The sequence below is a fragment of the Elgaria multicarinata genome, chromosome 10, assembly GCF_023053635.1.
Source record: "Elgaria multicarinata webbii isolate HBS135686 ecotype San Diego chromosome 10, rElgMul1.1.pri, whole genome shotgun sequence".
Taxonomy (NCBI): domain Eukaryota; kingdom Metazoa; phylum Chordata; class Lepidosauria; order Squamata; family Anguidae; genus Elgaria; species Elgaria multicarinata.
Genome location: NC_086180.1, coordinates 61,327,321 through 61,348,040, shown reverse-complemented (window position 1 = coordinate 61,348,040; position 20,720 = coordinate 61,327,321). Strand labels below are relative to the sequence as shown.

Below are 20,720 nucleotides of genomic sequence, written 5' to 3'. Positions count from 1 at the left end.
AGAGGACACTGGAGTGGCAGCTTTACAAGAGATCTTATGGCCACCCCAGCCTCCTTCCCTCCCCACACCCTGAAGCCTCAGCTAGATGGGCAAAAATGCCTGTCTGCATAGGACACTCATAAGCCTCCAAACTCAAAGGCTTAAGAGTAGTCAGGGCACATTCCATAGGATTGCGCCCTAAGCGTGCTTTAGTTCTTCTTCTCAAACATTTCGGTCAAATGGTGTATCAGGCCAAAAATTAACATGGTTGTTTTTTTTTAGATAGTTGTTTACTAAAGACTAATAAAATAAACCTGCTAAATTAGATTTCTCTCAGGATATCAGAAAAAATTCCAAAGCAAACATTTCCCAATGCAATTTAACTTAATTTACATTGGAAAATTTTCTAATTCAAAATTTCCCAGAAAACCCACACCACTGCTTGCTTTCTGGGATATAAAAACTATAAAATCCAATTGGAGCTCCACGTAGATAGAAACTTGCCTGCTCTACTTTGTGCAGGGGACTGCCCCACATACACAAGAAATAATCCTCAAGTGTGCAGAGCATTACCCTTTTCTAATCAATAGTGGTCAGTTTCAAATTGCTTCCAAGAATATTAAACAGTCCACTACTTTATCATTACATACACCCTTAAACAAAAAATAAAACTTAATGTTTTGAAAAGTTGCTCAGATGTCGGATTACCAGTGCCCTGATGAACAACAGATGCTTTTGGATAGGTAGCAAATCTTCATCCACTTTCTCACAGAATATTTCAAGTTCTTAATATCCCTGTCAGCTCAGCACCTTTCAGACCAACACATTTCCCCTACACCACCAAGGCAATAAGTATATGAAAGTTTCCCAGACAGCACAGGTAAAATGAAGAAAGGAAAAAAGGAGACCCAAGGGGAGTGATCGTGACAGTTTGGTACTTAACCCATTTGCCCTTGTTGACCTTTTTTGAGATGGAAATCGGGGAGCATGTTCAAACATTCATTTTTATATGGGAACTGGGGGGAGGGGAATGGTGTAAATTAGATGGAAAATCTATTATTTAGTACTGTTCATGTTTACTTCTATTTGCATTTCCTAAAACCAGTAAAATGGTTCTTCCAACTACAATTATTCACTGTAATCCTTTACTTATTATATCAAAATCTGGATGCTTGTTGATATACTTTCCATGAAAATAACTTGCCAATTAAGAACTAAGACTGCAATCCTAAGCACCTTACCTGAGAGTAAGTCCTATTTACCTCACTGAGACTTATTTCTGAGGATATATGGACTGTAAGAGTTGATCACCTTTCCTTTAGAGATGGGGTGGGGAATAATTATTTTAATAGCAGTAGCAAGGCACCAAATAAGAAAGGCATGAGATTGTAATCAGCTTGAAACACACGAACCTGAAGAGAATCCTATACAGGGGATGAGCAGTGAGGAAAGACTCAAACTATACTGTCAGGTGGTTTCAAACTTGTCAGGGCTTAATAGGATCCCACAAACTGAAAAACACTAATATTTGGGGAAGGGGAAAAGGTCTCTTTAGGTAAGCTAAGCCCTGTCTTAAAAAATCAAGACCCAGTAAACATTATTTTCTGTAATACAAGTGGAACTGACAAATGGGTTTAACCCCCAAAGGTGCCATTGCAGAACACACTTCTGCTCACACAATTTTCAACAATTCTTTCCTGCTGCAGCCCCCTGCACCACATTCCACACCATTCCAGAGGGTCCCCAACCCCCAGCAGTGTTTTTGGGAACATGCTACAGAGGGAAGGAGGTGGTGAAAAAGCCCCATTCTCGTTTTACAGTAATTAGGGTTAGCCATTATGATTTAAAATGTTTAAATTCTTTATCATGTTTTTGGAGTGTGTTGCTTAGTAATGTTTTCTTGAACTAAAATTAGATTCAAAACATCAGTTATCCGGAAAGAAAAAAACATCTTCATCTCTAGCACCTTAATTACTAAAAAGCAGCTTACCGTTGTATCTGAAACTTCAGACTGCACATCTATGTTTAGCGATGTGCTCTCAGCTACAGAACCAGATCCCACAGCTGAATCTATAGTCCGACCATCCTCCTCCTCATTTTCTCTAGCCTGAAATATTTTAGTGGCATAAACAAAGAACTATATAAATGGGGTAGTAAAAGTACGGTTAAGGGGAAAGTGCTACATACTAAATTCATCCCCCATGCTATCATCAAGAATTTTCTTTCACTATTTGAGAAAGACATTTATGTTTTCCGACTTACTAGCATCTTCTGCAAAAATTTCAGGTAAGATTTCTCCTGTTCTTTCAGATGATCAATGAGATGTGATAAGCGTTCAACATTAGCAGATCTCTCGTTTTTCTCGACAAGATCATCCCGCATAGAACTGGCTTTTGCAATATAATCACGAATCTGAACTAATCTGCTCACAATCTGAAAAAGTCAAGGGACAATAATGAATGAATGATTTGTGATGCATACATATTACAGCAATTTACTGAAAATAAAGTGGTGCCATGAAACAAATAGGTGAAGATTTCAGTCACACAAGTCCAGATACCACCATACCAAAAATAAAGCTACACTGACCACAAGACATGCACTTAAACTTATGTCAATGCAAATTTAGAATCCAAGTTATAGATCCCAATAAGCATGCACCTGAGTGACTACTACTCTAACAGTGCAATACTACGTATATTCAATGAGTTGCATGGGTCTTACTCCCAGATAAATATGTATAGGTTTGCAGTCTTAAGTACGTATACGATCTTTTCAATGTTACAGGAAGATGTTCAATCAGCCCACCTACACAAGTTCCATTTTTATTAGGACTTGCTTAGTCGATTGAGCCTAAACCTCTGCAGGGCTAGGCAATGTGGCTCCCATGTGCACCTGCTAAGATGCCCAACAGTTCCTTTTTTTCTTTTTTTTAGTAACAAAACCTTTTATTGGCAACTGGGATCACTTCAAAGAAAAGTGAGGGCCTCTAGTTGCTTCTTTCTTCTTTTTCCATGAATGCCTCTGGTCCACACAGGGAGGCTCTGAAACATCCTTAGGAAATCAAGGCAGCAGGTAGCTGAAGGCAGATGTTTTCATTTGCAATGCGCCCATTTTGCAGTGATGCCCAGGACAGTTTCTCAAGCTGCCAAATGTAACCATGGGCCCGCAAAGAATGCAGGCATAGAGCAGGAATACGCAACCTGTTGCCCTCTAGAAGTTTTGGACTACAACTCCCATAACACTTTACCATTTGCCATGCTGGCTGATAGGGAGTTGAAATCCAAAATATCTGGAGAGTGCCAGGTTGCCTTCCTCTGCTCTAGAATTAAAACTATAATTCAAAGTATGCTTTTAAAAAATCACATGCAATACTTTTATAGCAATGACACCACAAACATTTTGTCTCAACTTATGTTCATAATAAACTTCCTAGAAAGGATGTTTGTTTTAAGGAGTACACAGAATTAGGTATTACATTCAAGATCTTTTTCAAGATGAATCAGTTAAATTAACCCAACAGCACCTGGCTACTGTCCACTGCGGGTTCACCTCTTCCATCTTCTCCAATTGGGATCGGAGAATTCTGCAACAAATCTTTACTCAAGGCAGCTGTAAATAAGTCTTTATACTGTGATGATCTACCAGTTTCTTGTGTTTGAGAACTTGCTGCAGCATCTTTGCCTTTGTTAGTATTAATCTGTAGTGACAGGAAGTTGAATGGCTTTCTGTTTTCATTAAGCTGGCGTTTGTTGTTAGCAGCTGTTGCTCTGCCCTGGGAATCACTTCCAATACTTCTCTACACAAGAGTGAAATAACACAAAATTACTTCCATGATTCCTTCAAACATTACTCCAGTGTGTCTCTCAAATAACCTGGTGGTGCACTATTCAGTAACAGTTTGAATAAGCAAATGGCCATTTCTGCACCAAATGAATAAGTTAATACTGAAGAATGCATTATCACAGCAATGTAAATAAGAGTACAGGCAATCGTCACCCATCTCTTGTTCCACCCACCATAAGTATGAAAGGAGTGGTGAGGGAAGGCTCAGTTAAGGGGATTACAACAAGAGCTGCTCCTCCAGTGAAACACTGTAGTACCCTGGCCCCACTCCCTCCAGATTAGTAGCCACTTGAGCACCTTGGCCTGTGTGCATAACCTTTCTTTCCCTCTATCTGGGGTGGCTGACGGCAGAAAGAGAATGCAATGGAGAACAAAAGAAAGTACTTTAGCAGCTGCTACACCAAATAGTGGCAGAAGCCCTAATTGGCTTTTTTAAAACTGTAAGTATGGCATGTTTGTACCCTTAACCGGAAAACATGGAAAGACAAGTGATACTGTCGCAGTTACTCAAAGCCAGCAGTGCCTGGCTAAAACCTCTGCAGCTGCCCTTCCCCATTCCCTGGCTCTTATCACACAGGGTTACAGGATGACTGCAGAGTGCATGGCAGGGCACTTGGGCAACTGCTAGATTCTACCCTTCCTTCCCTGTCTTTCCTCCCAGAAAGTAGAGAGAGAGTAAAGACAGCTGACAGATCCCTGAGTGTGACCAGGCTTCTTACCATGGAAACATGGTAAGAAACCATGAAACGAGGCAGCTGCTAGCCCTTGCATTCCCCCTCCCCTCGTTCCTCTACCATAAGAAATGAGCAAAAGAAAGGGTATTCATAAGCTACACACAAGGTTAACACTTTCTTCCAGGCTTAGAGCTGTAGTTTTAAAGCTGGAAGGAAATGTGAAACCCAGTGTGAATCTCCAAGAATGTAGATTTGTTTAATAGAAACCGGCATTCTGGATGTAGCTATCAGGGCTATTCTTCCCCCTTGCAGGAAGAGAAAAAAATAGCTGGACGGGAACTCACCTGATGACCTGAGGGCAATTCCTAATTGCCACAGGTGACCATGTGAGTGGCTCTTTGTGAGCCAGCACTATCAAAATCTCTCTCACAGACTGGGTTCAGACAACAGGATAACCAATGGCGGTTTAAATAGTAAACGGTTATTTGACTATTTAAACTGCCATTAGTCAATGGTTATTTAACCCACCATACGTTATCGTGTTGTGTGGAGGGAGTTTTTTTAACCAAAGGTTGGTTATTTGGCCAAAATAACCAATGCAAATAATCAACACTGTTCAGTTGGCTATTTGAACTACCAATGGTTCTCGTGTTGTGTGGAGGGCACTGTTGGTAATTTTGTCGGCCACAGAATCGCAAGGCAAGAACAGTCAAAGCGGTGGCTGCTGTTCTATAGTTCAGCTGGCAAGATAGATTTTCGGCAGGCATGACTGATGGGATACTAGCGGGAAGACTGAGGGGGGAGAGAGAGTGGTGGATGAGTGAGTCAACTCAGCATGGACTAATAGTCAACTCAATGCTGATCCTAATCCACACCACGGTTGATTATTATCATGTTGTGTGGGGAGTACCCCCTAGATAAACAACTGTTGAGTTGATTATTACGCCACCATTGACTATCATGTTGTCTGAACGCAGCCCTACTTCTCTCTCGCTCTCTCTACATATATACACACATGGGTGACAGAATTCCTGACTTTATGTCTATCTCAAATAGCATGAAACCACATAAGCTAAATTACTAATGCCATTTAGAATTCCAGGCAGCAATGAAACAGTTATGCTCTTTTCTAGAAATAGCATAGCTTGAAGGTAATATCAAATTATCATCAATTACTAGTAAAATATACATAATATAATACCTTGAACTCTTATGATGTGTATTTGTAAAGAAAATATAGCATGTCCAGCTCAAAATCTAGTTTGTTATATACCCAAGGTTATTTAGTCATGAAAATAGTTTTAGTAAAGTCTAAACACTAAATTCTTTCCTTTATACTGTTTTATGTGGCATGTTAAATGTATTTTACTTTCTTCTCTTTTGATATGGTCTTCGGACTAATTCAATATACTCTGTTCACTCATTAGCCAAGAAAAAATGGTATGTAATGCCTAAAGTTGTTTACTTTTTTGTTTCTTAATAAGTTAATTATCTTTTACGTGTAGATTTCATTTACTTTAGTAAATTAAAAACACAAACCTGATCTAAATCACTGAAGTTTATTCTTTGTTTAAGTTTTTCCAGTTCTGCCTGCTCAGGGACAGACATTTGAGTCATGTATCTTGTGTGAGGAAAGCTATGAGGGGTCTTTGACTTCCTTCGTCCAATTCCTGGTGAGGATTCTGGAGAGATGTCATTAGTAAGTCTTGTTTCACTTTCACCAGGAACTTTTTTCCTGTTTTTTTCTGAAGATCTGTTTGGTCTCTTTGGCTGACTACCCCAGCCCTAAAACAAAATACAAATCAGAAATTGAACCAAAACCACACACATACACCAAGTGGACAGAAAAATATTATTGGCATTGGTTACTATTATTGAAGAAAAAAGACTGCTCAAAGCTAGTGATTCTTAGCAAAGCATCAACACCACCGCACAAAAACTACCAGAGGTATTTTAATAAACTATTTAAACATAATTCTACTTCCACATTAAAGCAAGTACAAAGTACCACCATTTTCAACACTGCATAATTGATTTCAAGGTTGTATTTTAATTACTTCCTTTTTTTAAAGCTCAGTTTTGGTGGATGGACCATTTTAAAGGAGCTCTCAGTTATAAAGCATCATATTTTTTCGGAAAATGATCACATACCCCATTTCTTGCCAATGGCCAGAAGAGCTTAATATCCTAACTTACACTACAATGTAAACATCAGAAATATTAGTTATACCGTGTTATTCAATCGATCATCAAGGCTCTCATTGCTCCAGCTGGGTAAGTCACGATCATCCATTCCTTCTTCAAAAGGACTACCTCCTGCTGCCATTTCATATAATCAACCACTGAAAAAAACACCTGCAAAGGACAAACACACTTTAGTAAACCACTTCTAGTCTGAACTGACATTTAGAGATCAGGCCACTCCAGATGTAATAAGACACGATGTTTTCTTGCTATGTGAACGAGCCCACACATGCCCTGGGCATGCACAGGCTCATTCATGGTTGTAGCAGGAAACCATTGTTTCCATTATATCTGAATTGGTCCACTGTCTTTAATGCTAGGTTCTACCCAGTGGACATATTAAAGTATAAATCACAATGAACTCAAGGCTATTTAACAAATCAAATCATACCAACTGTACCCATGTTTTTAATGACCCTTAAAGCAAACAATATATTAAGTTTAAAAAGAGCATAAAGGTGTTTCAGAAAACAATACTCAAATACAGCACCAATAATGGTACAACAATATTCCGTCAGTCAAAACAAAAAGAGCTTAATTGGAACTAGAAAATTTGATAACATTTGGGCTACAGTCCTATACACACACAAATGGGATTAAGTACCACTGAACTCAAGGGGGCTTACTTCTGAGTAACTTCTTATGTCACCCGCCCGCAGAGCTTCAGCTATAGGGTAGTATAGAAATGTAATAAATAAATAAAATAGGACTGTGCTGTAAATCACTTAAATGAAGGAAAATACTGCAATTCTATGAGTATTTACTCAGAAGCAAGTCCCACCAGATTTCAACCTTACTTGGGAATAAATTAACTCGGTCTACTGCATAAAATCAGAGAGTACCAGATCATCCAAGTAATACAGTGTTCTTATTTCTCAATCAAATCTCCAAACCATTTTTTTCTAGAAAGTTTAACTCCATGCTAGGCCCATACATATACAAGGATTTAATACAGTGAAAATACTTAACAGTCAAGTCTATGCATGCCTACTTAGAGGTAAGTCCTACTGAGTTCAATAGAACTTACCCTTAAGTGTGCATAGGACTGCAACATAAATTTTCTAAGCACTGAAGTGCCTTATTCAAAGACAGCACAAACCTTCCTTGTTCTAACAATACTTTAATCACTTTCCTTAAAATCTAACAAATCTAAATCCTTACCAAACATACCTGTATAAACTATACTTTGAACTACCAAGATTTCAGGTATATATGTATTTGTATTTTCTTTACTTGCTTTTCCAGCTAGTCCTTTCTTGCTCATCTTCCAAGCAGCTATTTTCAGATGAATCCTCTTATAAAAGCTTTGCTGCCCTGCCCTGCTCTTTTAACTTCCATAAATACTAGGAGATGGCACATTGGTTGGCACTAATGTCCTGCATGCGTCTGTGGTACCTCAAACTATGGCAAACAAAACCTACGCTAAATGGAAAAGCACCAAGGGCCATAACAAGTATATTTTCAATGGTTACCAATGTGAGTACTATAATGAAGACCCTCCAGAGGAAAACTGACTGAATCCCAGAGCCATCATCCTGAATCACTTATAGTAAGTCCCTCTAAGTTCAGTGGGACTTGCTCCTAGCTAAGTGTGCATAGGATTGCAGTTTAGATCCAATAAGATTGAAGTTGTAGATACATAGCAGTCTTCAATCTCAAAATCCAAAAGGAACAATTAAAATGTTTAAATTCTATTTAAAATATTTCAAAAAGAGAACAAAATGTCAAATCCAAAGTACCCTTTCAACGACACAAGTCACAGACATAACAATATATATGGAATTTTCCTATAAGCTCCATTAACTTACCTCAAATGTAATAACACAGATACAGCACAATTCAATACCACAAGCTGCTATCATCAAATATGGACAGCAATGTAAGATCAAATTGTGCAAAGTAAGATTCCAACAAGCTGTTGGCAACATCTAAGGTCAGCAGCAATAACTCTTTTGTCACATAGAAAGGGAGGATAACTAATGTATCAGTAGAGAAAAACTATGTAATAGCCTTTGGCAGCAATCCTATGCATAGTGTTGTGAATTAGGGATAGGACAAGAGGGGGTTAATGGAACCAGGAGTACTACTGAAGACTTTAACATAGTTAGCAAAGTTACCAAGCATCTCCTTTGTTAGAAAAAATACAGATAAATGGCCCATGGATTGCCATGGGTTGACATGTTGCGTGAACCAAGGAAGCAGGAGTTGTTTGACAGTTAGGCAACCCTCAAATAACCGTAAAACAAAGCCATGGATTATTCGAGGGTTGTCTAATGCCTGTCACCTGGGTTCGCAAGACACAAGAACCCATGACAATGCAAGAACGCTCCATGAGTAAATTAACCTACAGTAGGCTGCCATGTCATGCAAACCATGTCAATAAGAAAGAAATAGTTAGGAGACTCTTCTGGAAAGTTAAGAAGCATTTTGACAAAACAACCTGCCTTTCTTCCCCTACCCTTTAGCTAGTGGGAAGGGAAAAGGTACTTGTTAAAAGCAAACTGAGAAAAGATCTAGAGAGCAGAATTTTGGATTCTGTAAACTAACAGCTAATTTGGGGTTGCTTGATGTCTCCCAAGAGATGTGGGGAAGTGGACTTCAGCAGTCTGTTGGAGTGAGTAAACCACTCCACCACCTATGCTCAATCTGTATATCGTAAATAAATGTAACTATTATAAAATGCCAAGCAGCCCAAAACAAGAGCTATGGATGTTCTTTAATGCTTCAAAACTGCTTTCATTTATTTTGAAACATTCAGAATCTCTGGGATCTCACTACCTATCTTTCGCCATTTCTACTGTTAGAGGTTGGTATTTTTGCACTGTGCTGCTGCAGATCCAAGGAACAAGATCAGCTGTACAGTAGAGTTACTATATACAAAGTGTTGCCAAGTGTACACTGTAAACACTCCAGGACAAAAAACTGCAGCCTTAAACTTGAGACAGCATCTACATTTCTGATAGAAAATAAACAAAAATCTGAAATAGACATGGCATTGCTCTGTAACTTTTACTTTTACCCTTAGGAATGAGCATTGGCCACCACTGGGAAACACTGAAACTGAATAGCCACCCAAAAGGCACACTGCATAAGACAAGAGCTTTCTATCATGTACATACAAGGGTATGGAAGCTTGATATGATCCCAATCTGGTTCTTTTAACAAAACTAAAAATGAGAAAACTGGGGGGAGGGATGTGGTCTGACTTCACAATTTCCTTGGTCTGTCATGTGTGAACTCCCAACTGCAGGATCAGCACAGGTCAAGTAGCTTAAAAAAAGATCAGACAGACTGAACCAGCTAATGAGGGGCCCCAAACCCATTCAGCTATGCTTTGAGGCGGGTTAACAGCACTGAGGTTACGCCTATGAAACCCTCACCCAAATACCAAAAGGGAGGCAAGGAAGGTGATCTTAACCTGTGCCCACCTGCTACGGAGGCTGAGCTGCCCCGATCCTACAACGAGCTGGAATGGAGGAGCGCTTGAAGCTTCTGCCCCTTTTTCAAAAAGCTCTCCCGTTACCACTACTGCCAAGAGCTTACCTGCCTTCGACCTAATGCCGCTGCAAGGATGTGCGGGTTGGGCAGAAAGACGGTTAGCGGGGCGGCGTCACGGGGACAGAGATCCCGCTCCTTCCCTCAGATTGGCGGCAAAGTCCAGAGCGCGAGGTGGGGGGAGACAGAAGGGGGAAGAGCAAGACAGGCAGCCTGGCGTTAGACCAGTTAGGAAAACGAAGGCGCCGTCGCCTTAGAAACAAGGTGTCACTACCTTCCGACCTGCTTCCCCCCACCCCACCCCACCCCAGCTGCTCAGTCAGGTACGGGGGAGGAGCCAAGCAAGTGCGCCGCGCGGGGCCCTTGGCGGGGGGAGGGAGACGCCAGCGGGCGCGTGGCAAGTAATGAGCTTGCGCGGCGGACACGCCCCCGCCATCCCTCCCCCTCACGCAAGAAGCCGAGAGACGCCAGCGCGCACCGAGGCCCAGACACCCTCCCCCCTCTACCGCATTGTTTGCGACCCGCCGTTCCCCCCCTCGGGGGTCTCCCAGGCCCCAACTGTTTGTGGGCTGTAGGCGAATCCCACATCTCGCGCCCTTCCCGGCCGCCGTTTACCTGGTCGTTGCCTCAACCGGCTGGTCCTGCGCCCTTTCAAGTCGCAATGGCAGCGGAGGGAGCCACTTCAAGCGGTCCCCCTCACGCACCACTTCTAACGGCCACCTTCGCCGCCATCTTGGTCTTCTTTCTATGGAAGCGAGGGAGGGAGAAAGGGGGCGGACGGATACACACCGTTACTTAGTAACCTCTGCCTGGGAAACGGCCATGCTCTTCCGCGCAGCGCGTCCCGGCTTCTCCTCTTCCCGCCCCTTCGTGTCACATGACTGGCGTGGCAGCTGGCCTGCGGGCTTCCGTCTCCAATGGGCGCCGAGCCAGCAGGGATGCCTCAAGAGAACTCACGCGTGGGTTGGTGTGGTGATCGCGTTTCTTAAAAACTACATTTCCCAAAACACAGTGCGAACGGCCTCGACGAAGAGATTCTGGGAAGTGTACGATTACAGATAATAGAGCGTTGAATGCTGGGATATCTAATTTCCTTGGGTAATTTAAAACTTTTGCCCAGGGTTGCAGCAGAATGCTAGCCGGTTCATGATGGAAAAGGGGGTTATATTACTGTATTGTAAATCCTGGCTGCCTCAGATTTTCTGAAGTGGAGCCTGTAAAGTGCTTTGGCTTCTCTTGATCCTGTATCTAGTCTAACACCTACAATTAATCTATTTTGCAGAAACTAAACAAAAGAATTACTATATTTCTCTTTGCTTCTGTTCTCTGCTTCTCAAAGGGTCTTTGTGTTCCAAATCCAGCTAGAGACAAGGCCTAATTGTTGATAGATTTTGTATTTTCAAAAATGGATGAATAAGCACTGTTATTGTTCTCACCACCATTGTCCAGATCCAGCAATCTGTCTTGGTGCATACAATGATCCTGTTCAGACAACACGCTAAGCCATGGTGGTTAAGCATTTTGAGCTAAACATTATGGCTTAGCATGTCATGTAAACCATGACTTAGCGTGTCGTGTGAACCATTCCTAACCATAGGGGCTACATAAGCACAGTTTAAGCACGCTTACTAACCATTTGCTGCAGAAGGGTTAGCAGCCTAACCATGGCTTAGCATATTGTCTGAACAGGCTCAATGAGGCTAAATTAAAGGCTAATACAATTATGTCTGCACGCTACTGGTACCATTTTAAGGCTTGGTAAAAAACACTACCCTCTGCTTCCCCACACCCCGCATCTTGCTTTCATCTTGTTTAATGATGTGAGAACTCAAGACTGAATAATGACATTGTGACATGTTTATTGGATCTAATATTGTGGCTTTTTGGAGCAGGGAGTTCTTATGGACCAACACAACTATACTTGTCTGATTATCTCAAGACATCTTTTTAAGAAAATAATACTAATCAAGGTGATCTTCTCACTATTGCCTCCTCTACCTGCTAGAACTGTGCTCCTCATGAAGCTTTAGATTCAGCTATCTCTGTGAACAGGAGGTGAAGAACTGTAACATTTGTCATCTCCACCTGCTGTGGCTGCTACATCAGCGGGCCCCTCCTATAGCAGACTGCCTAAGAACCACATTTAAAACTACAGCTACCACCCAATTTTGCTTCTACCTTCTTACCTCCAACCTCCTGAAATGTCCTGCTTACTCCAGTTCTTATTGCCCTTGATCTTTTTATTGCCTTTGATCAGTCCTGATTCCCTTGTTGTCCTATGTGATTGTGTCCTCAGCTGGTTCTCTTCCTCCCAAGTCTAATCTATATTTCAGTGTTTTCATATAGAGGTGCTCTTCTGCATTTCCTTTCTCTGGTGGGGTCTGTCAAGGCTTTATTCTTGGCATTCGTTTATATCAGTGGTTCCCAAAGGGGACGGTGGAATTGCATAGGGGGCATTAAGAGGCAAGGGGGCGGCAGGGGGGCGCTCGAGGTGGTCTTTTCCGTGAAGTGCCTCTCCAGAAGGTCTTAAAACCCAGGGACATTTTTATGGGAGAAGGTAGTTTGGTCACAAGCCATATAGGGGAAGAATCCACAAATGTATTAATACTGTTTAAGAAGAATCCTTTTAACAGTGAATTGAAATGTTTCAAAAGCACCAAAACGCTAATGAAGAGACATACTCTGTTTGGTGTACCCCGCCACGCCGGCTGCAAAACAGAGGTGTTCACTCTCTTTTCCCTCCCTCCCTCCCTTGGCAAGCCTGCGGCAGGTGCTTCCCATTTTTCATTCTCACCTCAGCTCCTCTGCCCGGCTGCCGCTGCTCAGCCTGGGTGCCCAGACCAGCAGGATCCAGAGGAGCGCGGCCCCTTTAAATGGGAAGCACCCGCCCCAGGCTTGCCGAAGGAGGGAGGGAAAAGGGAGTGAACACCTCTGTTTGCAGCCGGCATGGCGGGGCACACCAAGCAGGATATATCTCTTTATTAGAGTTTTGGTGCTTTTGAAACATTTCAATTCTCCGTTAAAAGGACTCTTAAACAGTATTAATACATGTGTGGATTGAGGAGGGTCTTGTTGGCAGCATGGCTCTGGAGAACTCGGGCTGATGGAGCGACTCTCCCGACATGACGCTACCCAAATATACTACACTCATCATCTAAGGCCCTCCTCAGAGTGCCTCCTCCTAGCAGAGGTTTGCAAAAAATTGAGATTTTTTTTAAAAAAAAAGTAAGTTAGGATACTGCTGTGATTGACCTGCTTTTTAAGCACATGCGTTCTCTTGCAGCAGCATTTTGGCCCCGCCAGGCGCTCCTTGGCGCGAGGCTTGTCACCGCCATTAACCCCTCCCCCCTCCCATTGGACTCCGTGAGACTTACTTCTGAGTAGGCATACACGAGATCGGGGAGGGAACCTGTTGATTCGGAATTTGTTACTGTTTTGAATTTTATTGTTATTATATTCCTTAGTGGGTCGTTGAAAACTGCTATTCTGAATAATGTTTTTTATAGTGTAGGGTAGGGGGCACTGGGCATGAGTTTGTGGAACCAAGGGGGCGGTTACCTGAAAAAGATTGGGAACCACTGGTTTATATAGCGGGGATGATGATTGGGTTTGTTTGTTTTTTATAACATCCACTCTTCCTACTAATCTTTCCCAAGCGAGGTTAATTAACCTTGAACAGATTAAAATAGATCCTTTGTTGTGTCTGGATGCAAAATGTATCTGTCCAGCAGGTGGCAGAAGGAAGTAAGGAAAATACATGAAGCGCCTGTGTTTTGTACAGGGAGCTATGACTGTTGAGCTTCTGGAAATGCCAAGCAAGTACAAGATTATCCTTTAAGATGTATGTGAGCCACAAAGCTTTCATTGGTATAAGAGTGGCATACTTCTGCAAAGTTACCAAGCAGCCTGATCTAGAAAATGTCCATGCTGCTCCAATAGTTATTATAAGAAGAACAAAACAGATTGCACAATCTAGATCAACGCAAAATATTTCCGATACTGATTCCAATATGTAAAGAAAATAGGTTGACATATTTGATCAAGAATGAGCTGCCCATGATTATCCGTTTATCTTCTGTCCAATGTCCAGCACCATAACTGAGTAATGGAGTGCACATGATTGAAAAACAGTTGAAGCATTGTATTGTAAAACAGTGTCCTTTTCTGTGCCTGCTTCCTTTTTATTTTATTTATTTAAAAACATTTTTATAGTGCCACCTTGCCATTTCTGGCATCATGGTGCTTTACAATAATCCATAAAACAATTTCCATAAAAAAAAACCTCAACCCACATTCCTGCCCTTCTCATTCTCAAAAGGGCATCATCACATGGGGAGAAGTTGCATTTCCTTACCGTCACTTCTCTGCCCCTGCATTTGTCCCTCATTACTTCCTCTTCTGCCCGGAGGGGAAAGAGGAAGTAAACAAAGACCATGTGGCCTATTCAGGGGCTAGTTCAGTCGCGCACACAGCCGGAGATCGTGACACATTCCGTTCGTTTTGTTTTTATCGGATTAAAAGGGGTCTATTTTGCAACAGAAAAAAGAACAGGAGGCATGTAGGAGGTAGACGTCGTCATCTAAAGGACATGCGCACATCCGTAAGTGGGCAGTAGCAAGCGTGTGATAAAATGCTCATCTGATGAACCACAAAAATTGCAGGAAAAGGACATACAACAAAATTAATCTAGTCTTATCAGTTTTACTATCGAACATGCCCTTGATTTTAAGACTTGCGAATTAAATTGATTTGTTGAACCCAGAGACCATCTGGGAGCTTGGTCTGCACTATTCCTTGTATTGCACTAGTATTGCATTGTTTTATACATTTCTTTATTATTTATATATTTTTACTCCACTCTTCAGCCGTAAAAGGCTCCCAGAGTGGCTTCCAAAGATTAATGAGACAGCCCATACCCTCAGGCTTACAATCTAAACGACACTACACAAGAGGAAAAAGGGAAGGGGGAAAGCAAAATTCAGGCCCCTGTTCTTATAGGTGTTCTTTCTGGTAGAAGATGATAGAACCAGCTCCCTGTAGTCCCAGGGAAGTATCAGTTGGAACTCATGGCAGGGAGAGATGAAGCAAGCTCCCTGTAACTGTTCCCTCTCTAGCTGATGTATGGGGCCAGTTTAGTCTTCCCCTTGCCATGATGTTCTGCCTCCCAGTGGCCCTTGCTTCTCTGGCTGATGGACGATGAGGTCAGAGTCTCCAGTCCCAGGGAACTATCAGTAAAAACAGTGTCATTCCCTGCTTGGAGTTCTTTTAAAAATAATTTAAAAAAATCTCAACATTTTTGAAAGTTTCCTTTTTCTCTTCTCCTTCCCTGGATTGAGCTTTTTTAAAAAATCTGGCCTTGTTGGTTGGGGGACAGAAAGGGAGAAGTTAAAATATAAAATTGGTTCTTGAGCTCAGCATCTTGTTTTATCTCGCAGCTGGCTTGGAAGATTTCTGTTCTTTTCTCCTTTCCAGATTAAAGCTCTATTAGTTTCCGCAAATCACTCTATAAAACGGTCCTTCATAACCAAAGGGGGAATGTCAATACACAAGCTCTTTCATCAGCCTGAAAAACCTCCTGTTCCAGAATGAATTTTATTCAAAGAAATTTAGGAGAACTCAGGCAGGAGTATGTGGGGCTATAAACAACTCTTGATCAGGCCAAAATGATGAAGAGATTTATCTAACTTTTGCTTACACTAACAAGGTACCTCTAATAAAGATATTTTTCCTATACCTATTTTGTATTACTCTACATTAGCAACATAGCAGTTTGCAACTATACCCAATTAAACTAGACATTCCCCACTCCTTAGGCATTGTTGTGGAAAGCAAGATGGGCGAGTGCCAAACTTGGAGACTGCATTCCAAAAACAAAAGCTTGAGGGCACAATGTGCTTTAATAATTGAAATGTTTAAAAGAGCATCTGATAACCGTCATTCTTCTGCGTTTTGAAATGCCCCTAGAACTGAACTGCTTCCTCAACACCTTATGGCTTTAATTTAATACATGTGTCAGCATTCAGGAATCTAGTGTAGCAAGCTATGTTGGAAAGTTCAAAGATAGAATAATTTTCTGTCCATATGCTTTCATATTTTTAATACAAAAATAGGTCTGCCTGAGATTTTAAATCATTTCATAACGCTATAAATTTGCATAGTGCTCACATCTGATCTGAAACTACCATCTCTTTGGGGGATGTCTACAAGCCACAACTTAAGCGGTCGAAACATGTTGTCCATCTTTAATGGAGAATGAACTAACGTTTTACAAACAAACAAAAACTTTGAAAGGAAATGGAAGGATTGCCCAATTTTACGGGGCCACGAAAGAGTGAAGTATTAAGATGCATGGCCAAGTAGTGAATCCTATGCCCAGTTGGAAAGATCCATGGCCAAATGTTGAGTTCTGAACAAGCCTATTGGAAAGTTAGACCCAAGAGAGAAAGCAAAATGGTACAGTCAGGTGTTGCTTTCTAGAAAATGAGTTGTACCTCTTCTTTATCAATTACTTTGGCTACATCCGTTGTCTTTTTTCCTTTGTCTTTTTGCCTGGTCATACTGGTGGGAAGGGGCTTAGATAATCATGGGGCAAGGGTTCTAGCCCTTTCTGTCTTCCTCTTCTGAGGTCCCTGCTTTGGAGTATTGGATAAGTTGAAATACATAATTTCTTTCTTGTTCAATAGTTCCATAAAAACACACAGCACTAAGCCAGTAAGACATTATTAATTCTTATTCACTGGGTAAGAACCTAGAGGACATCTTTTGGTCTTATACATATTTTATCTTGCTTTTGGTCAGACCAGGACATACAGAGCTCAAATCTGGCTTCCCAGTGCATGCAGAGGATTTCCTTAATGAATTTGAAATAGCATGTAGAACGCTTATGCTTGTCCCTGTCCGAAGTATATGCACACTATTGCTTGACTTCGCAAAGTTTCAAAGTAAATCATGATTCCTAAATGCATAACACCAAACAATATAAGGGTCACAAAAATGTTCACAAGTTTTGCATAAGAATTTAATCACAATGGCTCTCGATATACGTTTCCTATTAGAAGGAATGGTGTTCATCAGTAGTCAAATATCCAGCAGAAATCTCAACTTGATGTTTGGAAAAAACGCAAAAGACAAATAAATAAGATGCATCCCAATCTTATGTATACTTTCTTGGGAACAGGTCCCACTAAATTAAGCTTGTCTGCATCCTTCTTGAAGTGTGGTGCCCAGAACTGGACACAGTACTCAAGATGAGGCCTAACCAGTGTTGACTAGAGGGTAATCAGTACCTCGCACAATTTGGAAGTTATACATCTATTTAATGCAGCCTAAAATAGCATTATTAATTTTTGCAGCCACATCACACTGTTGGCTCATATTCAGCTTGTGATCTACAAAAATTCCAAGATCCTTCTCTCTTGTATTATTGCTGAGCCAAGTATCTTGTAACTGTGCATTTAGTTTCTTTTTCCTAGGTGTAGAACTTGGCATGTATCCCTATTAAATTTCATTCTGTTGTTTTCAGCCCCCAGTGCTCCAGCCTATCAAGATCACTTTGAAGTTTCTTTCTGTCTTCCAGGGTATTAGCTATCCCACCCAATTTTGTGTCATCTGCAGATTTGATAAGCATTCCCTGCACCTCCTCATCCAAGTCATTAATAAAAATGTTGAAGAGCACTGGGCCCAGGACTGAGCCCTGCGGTACCCCGCTCATTACCTCCCTCCAGTTTGAGAAGGTACCATTGATAAGCAGTCTTTGAGTCCGATTCTATAGCCAACTGTTGATCCACCTAATAGTTGTTCCATCTACCCCACTTTTAGCTAGTTTGTAAAATGGTCTTCATAGATCATTTTACATTCTGTTCATTTTTTTAAAAAAAAAATCAAGTCCAGTTCAGTTTGTCCTTGACATTCCACAGTTAGAGGGTGGAGAAAGAATGTAAATAAATTAATTCATAACAGATGGTGTGAAAAGCAGTTTGAACAAGGACTGAGCAACCATTTTTGTAATTGTACCAACTTTGACCTCTCTGTATTTTTACATGACAGCTCAAGTTGATTTGAAAGTACACAGGCTAGGATTCAGCCTTCTGATAAATGGCAAAGTTTCAAGGTGGTACTTAATGCATGCAAGACAAGGCACTGGTCTGTGGTAGTGTGAATGACAGACATGTGATATCATCTTGCAAACAAGGATATTTTATCAGATCCTGAAATTCTGCCAAGTACAACGCAAAAGAAGGGAAAGCTCAGCTTTAAAAACGAGCGACATAAGAAACTATTAAGAAATTCTTTCACTAGAAGTAGCCACATACAAACTGGATCATTCTGTTTATCTTTACCAGCCCTTGGATATATTGCCATGTATTTAGGAAGCAATTAAATTGTAAATATTAGAGTTTGCATACATTGGAGAAAAGGCTGTATATGAGGAGAGCAATGGCTGCAACATAATATTTAACATATTTTATCTCTTCTTTGCTGAGGACATTTTTCATAGATTGATAGTTCAAACGTATAAATTTAGGGCAGGCAACTTTTGGCCCTCCAGATTTTCTTGGACTCCAGCTCCTTTCATGCCTTAAGCCATTGGCTTGGGCTGATGGGAGTTGCAGTCCAACAACATTAGGAGGACCATATGTTTCCCATCCCTGCTATAAATGTTTACTCACAAGTCAGTCCAACTTTGTTCAATGAAGCTTACTCATAGGTAAATGTACGTAGGAATGCATCTTTAAATTAAGATCAAGAAACATGAATACCTTCCACTTTGGAACACCACCTTTTAAACCTCCTATTTAAATTTTAAAGCAAGAGAGGACGCAGCTACAGCTCCTCCTGCCTGGTACTCTTGTCTGTCCCTTCCCTCATCTACTGTAGCAAACCATTCTCCAGACCTGTCACACATCAGGAAAGAGAGGAGCAGAAGGCAGGGTAGCAAAGGAAATGGACGGGAGAAGCTGCAGCAGCCTTGTCTCTTGCGTTAGCCGGAGATGCACAGCGCAATGACCATTGTCCACAATAAGACGTGGGAGCCCAAATGTTTATTACATTTTAATGACATATGTCCTCCAAGGAACTCAAAATGGTGTACTTGGTACTCTCTTTCCCTCTGCTCCTCCATTTTATCTGCACATCAAGCCTATGATGTAGGTTAGGCTAAGAGATCGCAGCCGGCTCAACATTACCCAGTGATCATTGAGGCTGAATGGGGATTTTTAACTCAAGTCTCCCTGTTCTTAGTTCAACACTCTATCCAGCTTTTCACAACCCTGGATCCCCAGATGATGTTGGACTACAACTCCCATTATCCCTGGATTATGAGAGTTGTCATCCAGTAACACCAGGGGGCCTAAAGTTGGGAACAGCTGCTCTAAGCAGCAGACCAGAGTGAGCCTTTAAAAAGAAATACGAGTGGGAAACAGAAGTCAAATCAAAAAGTGGGTCGGGCCAAACCCTAAAAATACAATTTTTAAAACAAAAAAACATTTTGATGCACATATCCCATGTCCTCCAGTACAAATATTATGAAAATTAGTACTTTTTATTAACATTAAACAAGTAACTTCACAGAGTGAAATGAGTGTGCTATGTCTCACGTGCTTGTTGCTTCTGCTTTCCATTAACAACCTAGGAATGCCCTGTTCCTGGATTGTTATAGGGGTTAAACAACCCAGACTTAGCCCATGGTTTGTTAATTGAAAGCAGAAGTGACGAGCGTACAGCAGGTGGCGTACTTGCTTGCTCCCATTAATTATCAGCAGCCCAGGAATTGCTGTCATGTGCAAATCATGTTAGTGCCTGGGTTCGCACATAACACTAACCCATAGTACGAGATGTTGAATTCTGGGTTGTCCCAATGTGCACAGCCAGCCATGCTACCAAACCATGGTTTGTTAACCACAAACAACCCAGAAGGAGGACCCAGAGGATGTTGTGAACTCTAGGTTGTTTAAAGCATGGCTTGTCATTACATTCAAATCCAGAGCTGAGGTTCATGAGTTCCAGCTACAGAAGTGGTGGGCAAGAGTGCTCAAAAAACTCAGCTGCTCTACATGCCAGTACAACAGCATGACAAAGGCATTTTGGATGCAGGAACTGAGCAGGCAAAGGAGGAAGGAAACAAACAACCCAGAGGTTGAGAAAACAAACCACTGTTTGTTTGATAATCTGCCAGAAAAACCCTAGGTAGTGCGACAAACCATGGGTTAACTAAATGATGGGTTAGTGTAATGTGTGTACCAGGTCAGTGTGGCTCCTGATGCCACCCATTTTCACTAAATGTGCATATTATCAAGCTACCAATGCTGGTTTTGGGGGGGATTTGCTTCCTTTTCTCTTCAGAAGTGACTATCTGTATACTGCCTTAGTAGGAATAGAGCATGTCTAAGTTCTGTTCCAAATTTCTTTATGACATGGTACACTTAAAGGGAAGAGCCTTTTGTATCCCCCCTTTTACTTTTTTGTTAGATGGTTGATCATATT

General features: G+C 41.4%; 1 protein-coding gene across 5 annotated transcripts in view; it reads right to left on the bottom strand.

Moving 5' to 3' along the window:
• The window catches only part of PCM1 (pericentriolar material 1), a 60,926-nt gene extending 49,926 nt beyond the window's left edge, over positions 1–11,000 (bottom strand). For 3 of the 5 annotated variants that reach the window (XM_063135561.1, XM_063135563.1, XM_063135565.1), the window contains exons 1-7: positions 10,854–11,000; positions 10,287–10,376; positions 6,730–6,854; positions 6,039–6,284; positions 3,506–3,778; positions 2,242–2,412; positions 1,970–2,086 (exon numbers count right to left, since the gene is read on the bottom strand). In XM_063135561.1, coding sequence (XP_062991631.1) covers positions 1,970–2,086; positions 2,242–2,412; positions 3,506–3,778; positions 6,039–6,284; positions 6,730–6,825 — 903 coding nt within the window. In that variant the 5' untranslated portion in view covers positions 6,826–6,854; positions 10,287–10,376; positions 10,854–11,000. The remainder of the gene's footprint in view (positions 1–1,969; positions 2,087–2,241; positions 2,413–3,505; positions 3,779–6,038; positions 6,285–6,729; positions 6,855–10,286; positions 10,377–10,853) is intronic. The other 2 variants (XM_063135564.1, XM_063135562.1) reach the window with 2 other exon arrangements.
• Between the last annotated feature and the right edge of the window lie 9,720 nt (positions 11,001–20,720).